Source organism: Xiphophorus couchianus, chromosome 7 (assembly GCF_001444195.1).
Source record: "Xiphophorus couchianus chromosome 7, X_couchianus-1.0, whole genome shotgun sequence".
In the NCBI taxonomy this organism is placed as follows: Eukaryota; Metazoa; Chordata; class Actinopteri; order Cyprinodontiformes; family Poeciliidae; genus Xiphophorus; species Xiphophorus couchianus.
The window spans coordinates 37,139,943-37,159,922 of NC_040234.1; the positions used below are offsets into that span (position 1 = coordinate 37,139,943).

At 41.8% G+C, this 19,980-nt stretch overlaps 1 protein-coding gene and 1 long non-coding RNA gene across 3 annotated transcripts in view; one reads left to right on the forward strand and one right to left on the reverse strand.

Annotated features, from left to right (window-relative positions):
- dpp10 (dipeptidyl peptidase like 10) overlaps positions 1–19,980 on the reverse strand; it is a 78,105-nt gene that overhangs the window by 49,569 nt on the left and 8,556 nt on the right. The window contains exon 1 of one of the 2 annotated variants that reach the window (XM_028022368.1): positions 5,226–5,946. The exons of the other annotated variant lie outside the window; for it this stretch is intronic. Within the exon in view, the coding sequence (XP_027878169.1) occupies positions 5,226–5,282 (57 nt within the window). The 5' untranslated portion in view covers positions 5,283–5,946. Of the gene's footprint in view, positions 1–5,225; positions 5,947–19,980 lie in introns of those variants that run through there. 2 annotated transcript variants of the gene reach the window in all.
- The window catches only part of LOC114147767 (uncharacterized), a 26,542-nt gene continuing 6,581 nt past the window's right edge, over positions 20–19,980 (forward strand). Inside the window, exons 1-3 of the long non-coding RNA XR_003596131.1 lie at positions 20–358; positions 12,559–12,565; positions 14,616–14,622. This is a non-coding gene — a long non-coding RNA (uncharacterized LOC114147767). The remainder of the gene's footprint in view (positions 359–12,558; positions 12,566–14,615; positions 14,623–19,980) is intronic.

Here is a 19,980-nt window from a genome sequence, read left to right on the forward strand (position 1 = left end):
CTGACTGACACCTGCTGGCCTCAGGTTTGCAACCAGCTTGTGACTGAGAAACCAGTAACCTGCTCCCAGTTGATGACATGAACTTGTTAGTTCCTCTGTCCATTTAGTAGCTGATTTATTGTGAAAATCAGCTAGAAATGATTCACTAATCAGTCATGTTACCTAGAAACAACCAGGCTTTGTTTGTGAGACTTGCGGTCAGGTGGGTCGTTGTGGGCGGAGCTTGGTAAGGTCCATGGACCAATGTCCGATCACCTCACCCACAGAAAAACACACTTCCTCCACGCTGCACAGAGAACCAGCTCCCACCTTGATGCCGTTCTTCCGTGTCAGCGTGGAGGAAGACCCACCACCAGCCGTCATGGCGTCCTGAGACACCGGCCTGACGGCCACAACCGAACCCAAAAAAAACCTTAAAACGTGACAAACTAACACAAAATCACAACTAAACAAGTAACATAAACACCCAGAGAAAAACAGTAAGAAAAAACCAAAGCATAGAAAATATACAAGCACTCTGTCACTCGCTCTTCCACACACCCTCCTCTCACACGAAGAAGAAGAAGAAGAGCATCTGCTGGTCACCATGTCTGTTTCTTTTTGTTTACCCTGCAGTAGTTTTACTCTGAACTTCGGGTCTGATGACCAGAACCAACACTCAGCGCCAGACTCTGACGCCTGACGTCACCTTTTTATCCAAACAGAACCAGGCAGACGGATCTGTCCAGTTTCCAGGAATCCTGTGAGTTTATTGGGCTCTTTATTATAATGTTGTGGTTGAAATCAGAGCAAAATCTGCAGCAGCAAATTCTCCAGTGCTTGTCTCAGAGATAATCTGTGACCTTTGACCTGTCAGTTGGAGATAAAAGGTGAGAGACACCAACTGGTCAATCAGATTGATTGGAGACAGCGATCTGATCTAAAGCTCAGGATGATCAACCCCACAGAGTTATTACACCAGCTGGCCTGTAGGAGGCGCAGCTCTCAGTGGATAATATTTGCTCACATTTTCCAGGCTCTGTTTCATTTTCTCTATATTTCCCTCTGGATTATGAAGCTGCTCATTTAAAGCTCATTTTCTCCACAAAAACAGAAAAACAAACGAAGCTATAGAGCTGAATCCAGATCAATCCTTCAGCTGAAGTTTATATGATATTCACTGAAACATCATCAGGTCTGCTGCACAGTAAGCAGATATTAAAGCTTTCATAAATCTACACTGGGTCAACACTAGTGCACAAAGATTATTTTAAAGGAAGCTAAAAATGTCTAATAATTAAAGTTTAGGAGCCAAAACTGAAACATTTCCTGCATAACGTTTGGGACAACTAAAACATCAGGTCAGGTAAATAATATCAGTTTAGTAAATCATGTCTTTGCTGTAGTCATATTTCTTTTGCAATGTTTCCTTGATTGTTTACAGTTTCCAGTTCTGTGCAGCTCTTTGTCTCAGGTGTTCATGTTTTACAGTGCTTTAGGAATAAAGTTGGTTTGTTGGAGCATCATGTCAATATGTCATGCTGTCAAAGCACTGTGAGGCTAACATTAACACCGTGAAGCTAACATTGTCATTGTAAGGCTAACATTGTCATTGTAAGGCTAACATTGTCATTGTGAGGCTAACATTAGCACTGTGAAGCTAACATTAGCATAGCAGGCTAACATCCGAAGTATTTCCACAGATGTCTGAAATGTTTTAGATTATCTGTAAATGTGATCTGAAGCCGTATTTTAAACGGTCAATCAAATGCTAATGTTAGCATGCTAACCTTCTGTTAACTTAATTGCAGAATTTAAAAATTGCAGATTTTACTATTATTGAAATAACTTGTGCCAGACGGTTCCTCAGTCTCTCCCTTTCAGAGTCAAAAAAATGTTTACCAAAGAAATGTAAACTTTTTAAACACTTTAAACAGAAATTAAACTAATAATTTGAGCTGCTTTTCTAGTTTATTTGCACACATGGTACAGATCCAAAGCTGATATGGAAAATGTAAAACAATCTGATTTATAATACTCAGAATTATAATATTGTATTATTGCCAGAGCTAAGCTAGCCGTCTGCGTTGATAAATGTAACGGCTCAATTATATTACGGTTGATCTTTAAAAATGTGTTTATGGATTCATCCAGCCGGTATTTACGTTTTAAAGCAAAATCATTAAAACAACAATATGGAAACTTTAATATCTCCTTTAATAGAAACTAAATTAATGGTTCATTAAGGGAAAACATCTTTACTAACCTAAATATAAATACAAACTAATATTTCAGAGGACTGTGTGTGTGTGTGTGTGTGTGTGTGTGTGTTTGTGGTGCTGTCAGATCAGCCTGTGGGAGACGAATCGATGACTGAAGCTGCAGAAACACAAACTACCATCCAGCTGAGCCATGAACTGGATACAGAGCATAAATCCATATTAATGATGATATTAGAGCATAAATCCATATTAATGATGATATTAGAGCATAAATCCATATTAATGATGATATTAGAGCATAAATCCATATTAATGATGATATTAGAGCATAAATCCATATTAATGATGATATTAGAGCATAAATACATATTAATGATGATATTAGAGCATAAATACATATTAATGATGATATTAGAGCATAAATACATATTAATTATGAACCCACAGATCAACACGTCCAGCAGAAATCCATTTATGATGAAAGTTTTTGTTAGAAATTGAATTGATTTTCTGTGAACGGGTCAATAAATATTAAAATAAATATTAATGAACGTTCAATTCATGCTGTCGCAGTAAATCCATCAATCACATGATAAATTAAAATGAGAATTATTTGCATGATTTATGATTTTTTTCTAAAAACTGGATCATGAAGTTCTGTTCTCAGTTTGTTTACAGAAACTTGATAATTCATTTTATTCGTTTTGTTTATTTTTTTTGGATATTTAAAATGTTTTCCGGCTCCAGTTGATCTTGCATCGTTAGCAGAGAGTATTATCGTTTATTGGGACATCTGGGACAATTTATCGTTAGATATCATAACTAATCATACCTAATACTGACGCTAATAATACACAGAGATTAGCCAGATGCTAATTTCCAGCACCAGGTGGAAGTAATCAGTAAAGTAACTAAGTTACTTTTCAAGGAGTAATCAGTAATCAAGTTATTTTTTAAAGTACCGGAGCAGAAAGATCCTGATTCAGCAGGATGATTAAACTGATCCTGAGACTGATCCGGCTCTCTGGGTTCTGCCTCTCAGGCCTGGCAGCTCGCAGCGATGCGGTCCAGATGTTTCACTGCTGCGTTATTCATTTCCATATTTGGTTCAGACTCCTCCTGCCTCTCTAATGTTTCTATTTTTTATCCACATTAATAAAAGTGAGAATAAATGAAGTAAAATATTCTGGATTTATTGTCATTGCAGTTTATTAATTTACACTCATTGATTTAATTGCCATCAGTGATCAAATTTGATCAACTCAGACAAACTGAAACAGCTCCAATTATTCAGCTGGAAGAAACAGAAAAATATCAGAATCTGATTTAATTCAATCTAACAAACTTTAATCAGATTCAGATCTAATTAAAGAAAAACTGGAAGGAAGTTTGATGAAGGATAAATGAGAACGAAGCTCAATATGAACCTCTGGAAAATAACTAAAGATCTTAGAAGGAACGTCTCATAGAACCGCCTAGACTCAGTCTGCTTGGGTTTCCCTCAGTGTATTATTAGCCTGGCAGCCCGCCAGGCTAAGCGCTGCTTGTTTTTGTTATAAGGACAATAATAGTAATAGAATTGCTTTTTTTTGTTTGTTTAAATAAGCAGGACTGAAAGCGTCTCTGTTGTGCTGAGCTTTTCACTGGCAGAGCAGATTTATTCCTAAAAGATGATCTATAGTCGATTCATAAACCCACAGGGAGCGGACCAATCACAGCCGATCGATCGCCTCCTTTCACTCAAACTGGACTCAGGCTGACCTGTATGGATATTTACATCATGAATTATTATTAATGAATAATTAATATTCATTTTAATTATATTTTTTGATTTGTTGTTTTTCAGACTAGTTGTGGGTTTAAATATCGCTTCACTGGAGATGTTTTCCAGTAACATTTAATTACCCAGTAATATTTTTACATTTCCTGTCAACTTAACATCTTTTAATACAAAAACATGGTGGACCGCCCGCCGGGCTGAGCTGGTTTACTGGGGGAAACTCTGGGTCCATTTGGGTCGACTGGTTCTGGAGGAATGAACTGGAGGACAGAGAGACGGATCCAAACCCGGCTCTGGAAAACCAGTTGGACCTGAACGCCTCTGAGCCGATAGACAGGATTAAACTGGAACAAACCGGAATAAACCGGAGTAAACCAGATGAAATCTCCTAGTGATAAAAACCCCGTTAATTTGTCGCATCGTTCATCTTTTTCGTCATAAATTCCAATTAATAACATTAAATTATCCCAAAACTAACTGTTGTTTCTTCAAAATGTATCAAAAATATCAATAAATTTTAAATCCACTGAGTGGAGATCAGCAACACAAATTATTTCAATATGGCAACGATCAGAGCAACTATCAGGGCAACGATCAGGGCAACGATCAGGGCAACGATCAGAGCAACGATCAGAGCAACTATCAGAGCAACTATCAGGGCAACGATCAGGGCAACGATCAGAGCAACTATCAGAGCAACTATCAGAGCAACTATCAGAGCAACGATCAGAGCAACGATCAGAGCAACGATCAGAGCAACTATCAGGGCAACGATCAGGGCAACGATCAGGGCAACGATCAGAGCAACGATCAGAGCAACTATCAGAGCAACTATCAGGGCAACGATCAGGGCAACGATCAGAGCAACTATCAGAGCAACTATCAGAGCAACGATCAGAGCAACGATCAGAGCAACGATCAGGGCAACGATCTTCCGTCTGATTGCTCCATCAGCTGTTAGCTTCCTGCTAATGAGCATTAGCTGCAGCTGAGCGGAGCGGCGCCCCCTGCCGGTCAGACTGCAGGTTGGACTCTGCGCCCTCCTCTTCATCACCCCCTCAGCTGCTGCAACTTCACTCCGCTCCTCATCTTCATCACCATCATCATCATCTGCACAGAAAGCTGGACGCGGCTCAGATCCGCCGGTTCTGTTGGACCCAAACGCGGCTCAGACCCGCCGGTTCTGTTGGACCGGACGGGTTCTGGACCTGAAATCAGCAGCAGCGGCGGCGGCGGCGGCTCACCTCATCCTGCTGCGGCTGGTTCGGTCTCTGGTTCTGCTGCTCCTTGGTGGCGGTCATGGTCCCCCTGCTGTCCACAACCCGGTCCAATTCCAAAACGAACCTACTAGAACCGACGGAGAACCGGACCCGGTTCGGTTCCGCTGCGGAATCCAAAAGAGAAGCGTCACGACTGGAGATGATGCCTGGAGGAGAACCAGGGCAGAACCGGAGCAGAACCGGGCTGAGCGCCTCCTCCTCCGGAGACTTTCAGACGCGCTGGCTCCGGACAAACAGAACCGAGACGCTCTCAGAGAGCAGCGGAGGTTCTGCTGCGATCCGGCTGATGTTCTGGAGGACGCAGCCTGAGAGGAGGAAGAGGAGGAGGTGATGAAGGGTCAGAGGGAGGGGCGGGCTGCAGCTCCTCAGAATGAACGGTTCTGATGGAGTCATGAAGAACCCGGCGGGTTCTGACAGGTTCGGTACCACCAATCCCAGACAATCCGCCAGTTAAACAGCTTTCAAAGTCCGGGACTCATCGGAACCAGAACCTGAACTGAGATCCAAAGACCTGAGACAGGAATCCCCAGTCTGGAATCATAAATCAATAACTATGTATCGATAAATGAGGTTCTGTTCATAATGACGTCATGAATGAGACAGACAAGAGATCACATGTGAAATATACCGATATTGATCTTTGACCTTTAATATTGATAATCAGATGATCAGGATGAAGGACAGATGGATTTACTTTAGAACTTTCTACAGTAAAAGTTTTTTCTATATTTAAGATTCAAATTTATTTGATCCAAAACTGATTCAAAAAAAGTTTGTATATATAAATTCACATGAAAAATTTATTTTAGTCTGTATACATCTGTATACAGTGCATCTATAGCTGCTAACGGAGCAGCTATAGATGCACCGTTAGCAGCTATAGCTACACCGTTAGCAGCTATAGCTACACCGTTAGCAGCTATAGCTACACCGTTAGCAGTTATAGCTACACCGTTAGCAGCTATAGCTACACCATTAGCACCGTTAGTGAATTTATATATAAATTCACATGAAAAATTAATTTTAGCCTATATACCGTTAGCAGCTAACGGAGCAGCTATAGCTAAGCTATAGCTACACCATTAGCTGCTATAGCTACACCGTTAGCAGCTATAGCTACACTGTTAGCATTAGATGCATTGTTCACCAGAGCAACAGGGCCAAACGGTCTATTAAAACCCAAATATTTTCAGCTCAGCTTCGTTAGCTGGAGGTTCTGAGCCGCTAGCAGAGTATCGCCTCCTGGACGGTGGCGGTTCTCCTCATCAGGCCTCTGAGGGCCGGAGGCTGAGTTCAGCGGCCTGACACGGATCGATGGTTTCTATCTGATTCCAACTCTGCTGAATTACTGAGCTGGTTAGGATTACGGAGTGGAACGGCTCACACACAGTGAGGCGACGCCACAGCAAACGCTCTCTCTTCTGACTGTAGCAGGTCAACAAAATTGGTTCTCAAACATTTTAATGATAATGGATGACAGCAGAGAAAACAAAGCAGTATTTATTTAAAGATAAAAGTATCTCTGCTGTCAGTTTCATCATCTCCATATTTCATGACAGAAAGCGTCCAACTCTCAAACGACGCACAGAGAAAGTAAAATAAACTCCTGAAATTCATGGTGTCTATAAATATATGCTGATTACCAGAAAAGGACTGCCAAAATAAAAGCTGTGTCTTTATAAACTCCTGCTTTGAATCTTTATGTTGCCTCTTTTTCATCGTTGCTTTTCCTGGTTGCTAAATAAAGCATGAGCCGTTTTACCAGCAATAATGTTTCCAATGAACTGAAGCGACAGCGATGCATCAGGAGGAACAACCAGAAAGAGTTCCAGGCCCAGCTTTTATTTTGATAATCCACTTCCACTTATGAGGAAGTGAATTTACATTTTAGCTAAATATTTTGCTCGGAGGTAGTTAAATATTTAACTTTCTAACTAAATATGTAGTTCTAAGCTCTGAGCTCAATATTTATAAAAAATATGACTTTGAAAAATAAATCCCCTTTTATTTCTCTACTGACAGACTAAATAATCCAAATTATTTTTGTTAACATTTCACTTGTAAATTTAAAAACAGCAGCCTATACAAAGCATCAGAGTATAACTGCATGTAGAACAGAGAAAAGAAAACCACAATCAGAGAAATTATCATAAATCAGCTGAAGTGCAGATTTCTGTCTCTCTTCAAATCTGTGATAGGCTGCAGCGGCGCTGGAGAACCGTTTGGATCATAATAAAGACCTGCTAACAACCAACTAACAACCTGCTAACAATAAGCTAACAACCTGATAAAAACCTGCTAACAATATGCTAACAACCCGCTAACAATAAGCTAACAACATGCTAACAACCTCATAAAAACCTGCTAACAACCCGCTAACAACCTGCTAACAATCTGCTAACAACCTGCTAACAGTATGCTAACAACCTGATAAAAACCAGCTAACAATCTGCTAACAGTATGCTAACAACCTGATAACATGCTAACAACCTGATAAAAAAACCTGCTAACAAGATGCTAACACCATACTAACAAACTGCTAACAATCTGCTAACAGTATGCTAACAACCTGATAACATGCTAACAACCTGATAAAAAAACCTGCTAATAAGATGCTAACACCATACTAACAAACTGCTAACAACCTGCTAACAGTATGCTAACAACCTGATAAAAACCTGCTAACAATATGCTAACAACCTGATAACAACCTGATAACATGTTAAAAACCTGATAACAATATGCTAACAACCTGATAACAACCTGATAATAACATGCTAACAACATACTAACAAACTGCTAACAATCTGCTAACAGTATGCTAACAACCTGATAACATGCTAACAACCTGATAAAAAAACCTGCTAATAAGATGCTAACACCATACTAACAAACTGCTAACAACCTGCTAACAGTATGCTAACAACCTGATAAAAACCTGCTAACAATATGCTAACAACCTGATAACAACCTGATAACATGATAAAAACCTGCTAACAATATGCTAACAACCTGATAACAACCTGATAATAACATGCTAACACCATACTAACAAACTGCTAACAACCTGCTAACAGTATGCTAACAACCTGATAAAAACCTGCTAACAATATGCTAACAACCTGATAACAACCTGATAACATGATAAAAACCTGCTAACAATATGCTAACAACCTGATAACAACCTGATAAAAACCTGCTAACAATATGCTAACAACCTGATAACAACCTGATAACATGATAAAAACCTGCTAACAATATGCTAACAACCTGATAACAACCTGATAATAACATGCTAACAACATACTAACAAACTGCTAACAACCTGATAACATGTTAAAAACCTGATAACATCAATCAATCAATCAATCAAATGTTATTTGTATAGCACATTTCAGCAACAAGACATTTCAAAGAGCTTTACATCATTACAAACACAGAAACACAATGAAACATAGAATCAATCATTCAAGTTCCATCAATAAATTTGTAATTGATTACATTTCAAATACAATCCTAAACAGGTGGGTTTTTAGTCGAGATTTAAAAGAAGTCAGTGTTTCAGCTGTTTTACAGTTTTCTGGAAGTTTGTTCCAAATTTGTGGTGCATAGATGCTGAAAGCTGCTTCTCCTCGTTTGGTTCTGGTTCTGGGGATGCAGAGCAGAACCAGAACCAGAACCTGAGAGGTCTGGAAGGTTGATACAACAACAGCAGATCTTTAATGTATTGTGGTTCTAAGCCGTTCAGTGATTTATAAACTAACAACAGTATTTTAAAGTCTATTCTCTGAGCTACAGGGAGCCAGTGGAGGGACTTTAAAACTGGTGTTATGTTCTCTATCTTCCTGGTTTTAGTCAGAACGCCAGCACATACTATCAAGCAGTTGCTGCTGGCACCCCAGGGTGCCATTGAACTCAACAAGACGATTCACCTAGAGGAGGCCAGCACCAGAACCAGCACCAGAACCAGCTTCTGCCTGAAACCTGGTGAAGTGAGGAACTCTGAACCTCCAGAGCACATAAAGATGGTTCTAAAGTGGGCCTTCTACCAGCTGCAGAACCAGAGGACTAATGTCATCCAGGATTATCTCCACTGATTACTGCTTCGTATTGTCATGATGTGAAGCACATTGAAGACTTGGACTAGACTGCTGGACGGTGAACCAGTGAGAGGATGAAAACCGGACTGAGATCGTCTGAGTGTTCCTGCTGCTGATCGATTATTAATGACAAACTACAGTCAGGACGTTTCCTGCGGCAGACTCCGGATCGACTGCTTTCTGCTCCAGCTCCAACTCTGAACCAGGTTGGTTTGGTTCAGCTGGACCTCTGGTTCTGACGGGTCAGTCGAAGCGCTGCTGTCTTCCTGCTGCTGGCCTTCATCAGGACTGGATCATCTTCAGCATTCAGTCCAGCTCTAAAGCTACAGCTGCTCTGAGCTGATCTACAGATGATTCTGGAACCAGGAACTAGCCTGAAACTACCTTACAGCTAACATGCAGCTAGCATGAAACTAGCCCAAAGCTAACCTGGAGTAGCATGAAACTAGCCCAAAGCTAACCTAAAGCTATCCCGAAGCTAACCTGGAGCTAGCCTGAAGCTAACCATAACCAGCATGTCTGAGTTAAACCAGGTTAATCTGACACGTTTTAGTTTGCAGCTTCACTGTGACTTTGAATCTTGTGAAATGAGACATAATTTATGTATCTGATGATGCGGCGAGTCGCGGCGGAGCGGCTTCAGGACGTTACAGTCTGATCTGAATGTGAATGCAGCTTTTTGTGTTTCTGCTGCTGGAAGGAGGCGGAGACGCCGACCGGCCGACTGAATGCAGAACAGACAGCCTGATAAAGCTGCCTTTGTCCGGCAGAACCTGGTCCGGCCCGACGCTGGTGCTGCTGACAGCTTAACCAATGAGAGTCGACTGCAGACTGAACCAGGAAGTTCTGCAGGGAAACTTGAACTTCATAAAGATGGAGGAGCTGAGCTGCTAGTTTCTGAACAGATCTGCCTGATGAGGCTAAAGGCTCAGACTATGTCAACATCAATATTCTCTCCAACATCAGAAAACCAAACAAAATGGCAGAAACATGAGGAGAAACTAAACGTTAGAGGTTCAGTTTCCTGGGAGGAATGAGTCTGAAAACTTAGTCAGAAAGTGAGAGCAATAATTTGGGTTATTTAGCCGGTCATAGAATAAAACCAGGGGGTTCATTTCTCAAGTTCACTAAGAAAAGGTATTCATTCATTCATAACTACCAGCTAAATATTCAGCCAGCAAGCTAAATGTATACCTTCAAAGTCAAAAGCTAGTTAGCTAATTGAAGCTGAAAGTTAAGCTTCAAGCTAAATATTTAGCTAGGAAGCATACAAGGAATATTGTTTTCATATTAAACATTGAGTTAACCAACTAAATATTTTACTCCAAACTTAACATTTAGATAGTTCAGGGAAAACACTCCACTTCCATACCTCCCTCCAGCCTCTGCTCTTATTCAGGCCTCTAAGCAGCTGCTGGACTTCTGGAGCTCTGCCCTGACAGCTAGCTAGCGTTAGCATGGCTCTGTTTATTGACAGTTCCACTAATCCAGCAGACTATGAGGGAGCAGATGCATCGTTCTTCCTGTCTTCAACCAGGAGAGATGCTTTAGGCCCCGCCCCCTTCAGAGTCCCGTCCTCTCTGTTCAGACAGGAAATGATGCTAACCCTGACCGGTCGGCCCAATTAACTGGGCAGAACAGAACCGGGTCAGAGGTTCTGTTTAATGAGCAGAGCTGCTTTAATTAAAATAAACCTGCAGCTTCAGTCACACAGTTAAACGCTATGGAATAATATCATGGTTTTCTGTTTTATTCTCAGTAAAATATTAAAACTATGTAAATATTTGAATTTTAACTTTCAAACTAGATGATCCACCGTAATCACTGAAACATAGTTTATTCAAATAAGGGAGTTAAATGAGAGAGAACTCAGGATGAACGTCTGAAGATCATTATAGGAGCTGCTGCTCATTGAAACACTGGTAAAAACATTAAAGGGTTAATAGAGGTTGGGGTAACTTCCTGGAGGCGGAGCTTCAGGAACAGCAGGAGCTTCTTAAAGAGACAGAGGCCCAATTTCAAGGCGCTAAATCAGAAAGTCAAATTCCACTGAAGTCATATTTGATACACACAGCATGTACAACTGAAGAAAACATAGGTACTGCGTTATGCTATAAATGATTTTATGTAAAACCCAGACACTGTCCCTTTAAGGCCTCTGTCACATTAGCAGAGATGCTAGTTATCAGGTCAGTTAATTAGTCAGCTGTGACTCTGACCACAGAGATTTACCGACACAATCCAGAGAGTTTCCTCCATCTGGTTCTGATGTTTCACTTTGAGCTTAAAGCAGCAAACCATCAATAGGAGACCAGTTAAACCAGTTAAACTCCCAGTGAATCCTGTGTAATGGGCTCCTCCAGGCCGGATGGAAAGGTCTCTCTCCTTGTCTCTCTGTTCCTGCAGCGCGGCGCAGCTCAATTAGCTCAGATTGCCCGTTGCCTGCAGGGAGCAACTGATAATTGCCAGAGCAGCCCTGAGAGCCGGCGGCTAATGAGCGAGTTATTTAAATCACCTTCACTGGGGAGCAGGTTCACAAGCGGCCAAGTCAAAGTAAAACATCTTCAGGAAGTTTGTTTCAAACTTCAGAGACGAGTTGAACTGGGAGCAATCCGATTGGACAGCTGATCAATTAGAAATCAATAAACGCTTCACTTGTCACTGACTGAGGTCAAATATTTTCATGTTCATGTTGATGGACCATCAGACGGTCTGGGCGGCTCCAGCGCCCCCTGCTGGATGAACTGTAATGTTGCTCCATTTATGTATGGATCTAAATCCAAAGTTCAATAAACACATTTGAAACAAAGTAGATATTAGTCAAATAGAAGTCATGCTGGATTATTATAGCAAATGTAACAATTCTGAGATACGTTTGAATTGATTTTGTTTAATTTTGTTTCGGTTTGCTAGCTGGATGGTTAGCCGCCGTATGCTAACCGCCCAGGTAAGCCAGGTGTGATCTAATCTTCACATGAACTGATGAACTCACTCCTGGATCTGATCAGCTGCAGAGAATAATCAGACACAAACATGTGTGAGCCGGTGTTATAGATTAACTGGTGGCGGCAGCTGGGAAAGACAGATGTTTGTGTGGGCGTGGCTTTTCAGGACCCCTTTACCGAACCAGGAAGTAAACAATGCGACAAGCTTAAAAAACTACAAATTTATGCAAAAATACTATCCGATACTGTAAGACACCCAGTAAGATCTCAGGAATAACTAATTTGAAAGACTTTATTGGTTTAACATGGTAAAAGAAAGGAAAACTTTTAACTAATAAGAGAAAATCTGAAAATGAAAAAATAATTTCCAGACAACTAAAGAAGAGAGACAGTTTTTGGACTGAAGAGAATCTGATTTGATTGGTCGGGGAACAAAACATGCTAAAGCATAAATACTAAAAAAAATATTGACTACATTTAACTGTAGGTTGAAACATTTTGATTCCTAACAATCTCACTGAGGAGGAACTTGAAGAATTTCAAAGATTATAATCAGATTAGCATTCAAGGCACGATGAAGGTTTTCAAGGAAACCAGCTGTTTGTTCAATAGCCTAGCTTGATTTGTGGGCAGATGATTTTAACACTGATTAAATATCGTCCAGTTTTAATAAAACCCGAAAACTTCTCATTTCATTCAGATTTTCTGAATCCTGGGAGATTCCTGATTTCTCCCTAGAGGCGCAGATTAAAGAGCTGCTGAGTTTCTGCTTCCTGTCCTCAGCCTGAACGCAGAGCCCGGAGCAACACTGCCCCCCGCTGTCTGTAAGCGGTACTGCATCCTCCTCCATCACAACCCGAGTTGCTGCGCTGTCAGTGGCCACACACACACACACACACACACACACACACACACACACACACACACACACACACACACACACACCTGACTCCCCTCCCATCCGTCGCTGCTCCTCCCTGACCAGGTTTGGATCTAAAGAGCTGAACTGATGAGTAGCAGACGGTTCTGTGTGTCTCTGATGTCAGGAATGATCCGGCTGTTTCTGCAGGTCCGATTCCATTTATCACCGAAACCAGAACCAGCTCCAGAAACCGCAGGACCTCTGAAACGAAGTGCAGATCAGGAAACCTTTCCTCCTCCGTCCATCTGCTGGGTGCTCGGGCTGCAGCCACTAGTCTTCAGGGTCGGCCTGTGCTGGTTTCCACTGCGCTGCAGGTTTTCGGCGACTAGCTCTTCTCCATGTGAGCAGCAGATCGGAGCGACTCCTCCAGGATTTTCCAGCAGTAATCATCTGCTGACAGGTGATGTCACATCCTGTTCCTCTTCTGGTCTGGTTCATTCTAATCCCAGCATGCAGCTGGGTTCCCATCAGCTGCCAGTGTGGCTAACAGACGGCCCAGCAGCAGGCGGGGGCGGGGCCTGGCAGCGGAGCCTCATCAGTATGCCGGCGCCGCGCAGCCTGTCCTGCTGCACCACAGAAGGCAGAGACTTTGTGACAAAGTTGGTGAAGCGTTTTCATCAGAGCGGCACAAACAAACACTTCCCTCTGTCTGCGGTTTCACCTTCACTTGCTGCTGCGCTTCGTCTGAACGCTGGATTCTTTAAACCAACTTGATCCAAAGGCTTAGAGTTCACAATTCATCGACAAAATCAGCAACATCTGCTGAGTTACTGAATAAACATCCATCAGACATTTATGGATTTGATCTTCAGGTTTTCCATCAGATCGAAGCAAAGAGGTTTTTCATCCAATCAACTTTCCAGTTTCTTTGATCATCCATGGAGAGTTGTGGACTGTGGATGCTAACATTAGCATTAGCTGCTATTGTGGACACTGACATTAGTGTTAGCTGCTACATCTTTACTGCTTCCCTCCTGACTGACTATGCTATTTTGGGCTAGCATAGCTTTGCTGATAGGCTAGCTCCCTTTAGCACAACAGTAGTGTTTTGCAGCATCCAATCAGATCGTTCAGAAGCAAAAACAGGCCTCTGGGTTCATTTTCACAGATTTGTGTGATTTCCATTATTATTCTTCATTCCAACACATTTGTAGATTTAAACTTTAAAATCATGTTATGATTTAGACAAGACTATCACTGAGTAGTTGTGGATGCTAGCTGACATGCTAATGTATAATGCTGTTTCTGTACAACACAAGTTACTAGTATAATGTTTGGGTATTTTTAAACAAGTCAAACAAAATTTAGACAAATCTGAAAATCACTAATTAGCTTTGAATGTTAGTTAGCATGCTAATGCTAACTTTAGCATATCTGTCCAGTTCAGTCATTGTGTCTGTTAGAGATGTGATAACCTTCATTACATTGCTTTAAATAGTAGCACATAAAGCATTCTGATTTAGTGCTGTGAGAAAAAGAATGATGCTAAAACTGCGGTTACCAGGATTAGCATTAGCTCTAGCATGGTGTAGATCTTCTGCTCGTCTTCGTCCACCTGGTTAAGGTTTGGTGTTTGTCAGAAACAGGAAGTCCTCTGCAGTGATCAGGAAGATGAGGGAGAAATGTTTTGTGGCTACTGCTCCCTGTTAGCATGTAGCTGTTGCTCCCTGTTAGCTTGTAGCTGTTGCTCCCTGTTAGCTTGAAGCAGCTGCAGAAATCAGAGTGGTGCAGCAGCAGTCTGTGCTCCAGTGAGCCATAATTAGCCCATCTGATGGAGCAGAGCGCGGTGATTACTCCAGGCCCGTTTCAGGCCCACTCAGTGGATCCATTCTCCACATCTTGAGGTTTTCTGCCGCCAGCGAGCGATGCAGCGGGAGGAATCCTCTGACAGCTGGTGGGCGGCTCCCTGCCTGCAGCTGCAGCAATTAAGCTGCTGCGGCACCAACACGGCCATTCGCTGTTCAGCAAAGGAGAAAAACTGATTACTGATCATTCACAAAGAGAAACTCAGTGGAGGAGAGAAAACACGTTTCTGCTGCAGAGCCAAAACCAGAACCACAGGAACCGGTTCTACACAGGCTGACCCGGAAACAGCAGCAGAGGTTCTGATAGATACCGGTTCTTCTGGCTCAGACAGAAATGTTTCCTTTACTGGTGGAAATTATGGCTCAAATTTACAATCAAACCTCCAGATGGAAACAGTAAAGAGTTATTATGGTTGTTGTCTGATCTGAGGCCAGCAGAGTGTCAGTGGAAGCAGGACCTGCTTTTGAAGGATCTGTGATAAAGCGTGGGGTTTGCTGTTTGGAGCGTTGGACTCCTGGTGGCGATGAACTCGGCTGTTAGAGAAATGATGTGGAAAATGGAATCAGTGTTGTGGGATTTAATGGAGCATCAGATCAGCAGGTGTTTCCTCTTCAGCGTTTTGACGTTTTCTGTTCTGGGAAAACGATCTGTTTATTTCAGGAACACTCTGGAGATTTGACCTCAAACGGTTTTCCTCTGTTTGCCTGGAAAAGCAGGAATATTCCTGGAATACTGGATGGGATACATCTTTTAATGAATGAACGAATGACATGCTAATGTATAATGCTGTTTCTGTCCAACATAAGTTACTAGTATAATGTTTGGATATTTTTAAGCAAGTCAAACAAAAAACGGTTCATTCTGCCACCTGGACCCTTTTTACTGACGTGTTTCTGGTACAGCCGTAAATGTGACGCACAGCCGCTAACAGCAGCAATGAAGCTGATTCGGTTTATTTCTGCTTCTAAGCAATCTGATTGGACGCTGGAAAAGACTGTTGTGTTCACGTGATGCTAGCAGGAGGTAGCTTATGAGCGAAGCTATACTAGTCTAAAATAGCATCTCAAAGCTAGCATGTAGCAACAACACAGACGTCATTTTGATATTTTATCGATTAATTGCAAACCCTGAAATGAACTATTAAACAACTGAACTGTGTCCCATTTAAAGGGACAGCGTTTATAAATGTTCATAGCAATAACTATATTTCCTTCAATTGTTATGAAAATGCTGCATGTATCAAATATGACATAAATTGAATTTGACTTTCTGATTTACTCCTTGAAACTGGGCCTCTGTCTCTTTAAGAAGCTCCTGCTCTTCCTGAAGCTCCGCCTCCAGGAAGTCATCCCAACATGGCTACTCTATTAACCCTTTAACGGTTTTACCAGCAGCATGATGAGCTCAGCAGATGTTTGCTAATTGCTGCTGGCTAGTCTGAAGGAGCTGAGTGGGGGAGGAGCTGCGCCTTGAAGGCGGGGCCAGGTCCACCCAGGTGTTTAGCAGCTGAATGGTTGCCAAGGAGATTAATCGATGTCACAAAGCAACACTCCAGACAGTAACATTACAACACAACTTTAAAGAGAAAATCAAGGAAAATTCTTTCTTTGCATCCAACTTTTTTTTTTTATTATGCTGTTTTGATTCCTTAGCTGATGAAAGTGTGAAGCACCGAGGCAGAGGAGCAGGATGATGAAGGGCAGCTGCAGCAAACAGGAGGCCTCACTCTGCTCAGATAAAGGGGGCGGAGCCACACTCCAGCCAAACAGGTTCACCGTCTGAATACCAACAGCCTGCTGACCAGATCCCTCCCTGTAGATCCCAGTAGGTCTAGAGCAGCTAGAGGTCCAGCAGCTCTAGAGTCACACAGGAAGTTGATGAGACTTCAGCTGCTTACTTCCTGTCTGGCTGAAGGAAACTTGCAGCCAACAGGTTTGATGCATTCAGCGGCTCTGCTGTCCATGCTAACATCCTCTTCCTCCTCTTCCTCCTGAAGCTGAGCTCTGAATGTCCAATCAGATCCTCAGCTTGAGGTTCTGCTGCAGCTGGACTTCAGAGTCTGGATCCGTTCTGGATCCTAACTGGCGCTAACCAGCTCTGCTAACCGGGTCAGCGTACCGGCTCAGGTAACGCAGGCTTTAATGGTTTCCAGCTGCTGGAACCAGTCAGAGCTGCTAAAGTCTCTCTGCACATGCAGTGCCCGTCCCGTCCAGCAGAGGCGCTGTTGCTTTTTGATAACAGATCAGTGACTTTGATTTTAGGAGAATCAGTTTCGCTCTGAATGCTGCCCTCTCCCATGAACAGCTTATGATTTTAATGAGCTGAACATTATGCTGAAATATTCAAATGTAAAGCTAAAAACTAGCTTCACATTTTGATTACTTAGCATTATTTTATCATGCTTTTTGCATTTAATTAATGTTCGTCATCTGCATTTTTCTGGTTTACATCACTATTTTTAGATTAATGAGAATGCTTTTCTAATCATGTTGTTTTTTATTTATTTCTTAGTTTCAGCATATTTTGTTGTGATTTAGCAAGAATGATTATTTGTTGCAGTTTTCTAGTTTGTTTTAAAAGATTTATGCTAATATTTACTATTTTTGGAAGCCTGTTTATTCTTAGCTTTTTTTGGTATTTAACATTATTATTATTATTATTATTATTATTATTATTTTGAGCAGAGATATCGGTAGGGTAATTCATGCAGATGGCGGTGGCTCCCCCTGGTGGCTGATGCCGGTCCTGCTGTATTTGAAGGAATCAATCGGAGGGATTTAAATCCTGCAGGCGGTTAAAAAACTGCAGCTCAATGAATAAATGTTTGTATTTGTGAATGAAAATAGATATGGATACTTTAAATCACGTCACAATAATCACATCTATGATTATTGGAATAATTAAAATCATAATTAAATCACTGACCTTAACAAAGACATTATGAGCTATCAGCTTGAATTCATATTTCAACGTTAGCTGTGCTAGACAGCTTCGCTAGCATCACTTCCACCTAGCTTCGCTTCCTTTGTGCTTCTTTTCTACATGAAGATGAAAGTTTGTTGAATTTTCTCTGCAGCGAAGCAGGATTTATTCTGGATGTTTTGTTATGTTATTGATGATTTATAGCTGAACTGAAGATGTAGCAAACATCTCCCAGACAACCACAACTCACGTTCTCAGAGTCGGATACGTTTGGATTTGGATCAGAACGTTTTACAGCCGATGGAAACAAGAATGTTGAAAAGTTCAACAACATTCTGTGATTAATTTTTTATTTCCACAGTTTGGGTCGATTGGTTTTGACGTCGGTTTTGTTGACCGAGGTTCTGAGGACCAGAGGTCAGAGGTCGATTAGCGTTCACACCTCACCAGCCAGACTGGACTTTATGAACAAACGGACCGGAGTCGGATTAAAGCGGACTGAACTGGGCTGGAGTGAGCTCAGTCTGAAACACCACTGTTTGGTTTCAGGTTTTCCAGGTCTTCCAGGTTTTCCCAGCTGTTTTTCTCTGTAAAGGCCTCAGAGGAGCAACACTGCTGCTGGGAGAAAGCCTGGTCTCTGCAGCTGTTAGCGCAGCAGCAATTAGCCTGCGCTAATCTTCGCTCCCTAACCTCGTTCCCCTTCGTCTTCCTCGGCCCGGGGAATGTAATCAGGCGGCGGCCGTCCCTGGATTAAAGCTGGCGGAGTTTGTTGGAGCTGCAGGTCGATGGGATCAGATCGGACAGGAAGAAGATCTGATGATGGAAACTTTAGACCTTTAAAGCCGCACAGCTATTTAAATCCCGTCTGGACAAAAAGCAGATTCCTAAAATCGGCTTCTGGATTTTGCAGCAGAAACATCGTCTGGATCTGATACTTTCATCCCTGTAATGATTCAACATGTTGAATTTTCACACAAATTCAGTCTCAAAATATTCACTGCAGTTAGCCACGAAACATATTAGCAGAAGCTAACGCTAAGGTCGAGTCGTCGTCTCTCTTCTCCATCCGGGCGGCGGCTGTGAAACTCGCCAGCAGCAAAGTCCTCAGATTCTGATACAGTTTATTAGTTTCAAGCAGCATTAATATTATGACCAAAGAGGAAATCATCTGATGTCATAAAGGTCATCCAGGTCATGAAACATGTTTTATATCAATAATTGTTTTTAAAGGATCACAAATGGCAGCCATCTTGCTAAATGGCCGTTATTTTGGAATTTCAGTGCATGATGGGAAATATGAGAAACATCTAACCTGAGGGGTTAGCATGCTAATGCTAATGCTAGTATCTACACTGACAGGTGTTTTCGGTGATAAGCTGCTCTGATGGTTGGATCCAGAAAAGTCTCCATGTTGGCTATGGATCTGGTTCTGGCTGCTGTTCAACAGGTTCTGTTTCCTCCTGAAGGTGGCAGCACCAAGCTGGCCGTTAGGCCTGCAGTGGAGATTCGACCTCAGGTCGTCAGCCATCTTTTATTTTCGGCACTGGGGCCTCATGCATAAAGCAGCGTGCGCAAAAAAACTGTGCGGCGCCATATTTTACGCACAAGTCAGCATGTATAATTTAACTTTGCGTCAAAGTTTGTGTAAATATACACACACCTTTTTGCTGGCGTGAAAATGTGCAGCAGTAACAAACTTTTTCTGTGGACAATAAACTACAAAGAGTCAAAACTCATAAATCCACTGAAATCTGACAACATTCAGTTATTTAGACCAAGAAGCATCAAACCTGATGTTTGTTCATGATTTTAATATTTTATTGTTTAAACATAAACGATGAAACTGAACCGCATTTATCCTCAGACAATAAGCTAACACACACACACACACACACACAATAAAGAAAATAAAAATGGTAGGATGTGAAAACCTCACTGGAATGTAATAAACACATTTCCTCAGTTGTGTCTCATAAAGATGTAATGTTGGTTTGCGCGTCGAAGCGAATGAAATACATCTATGG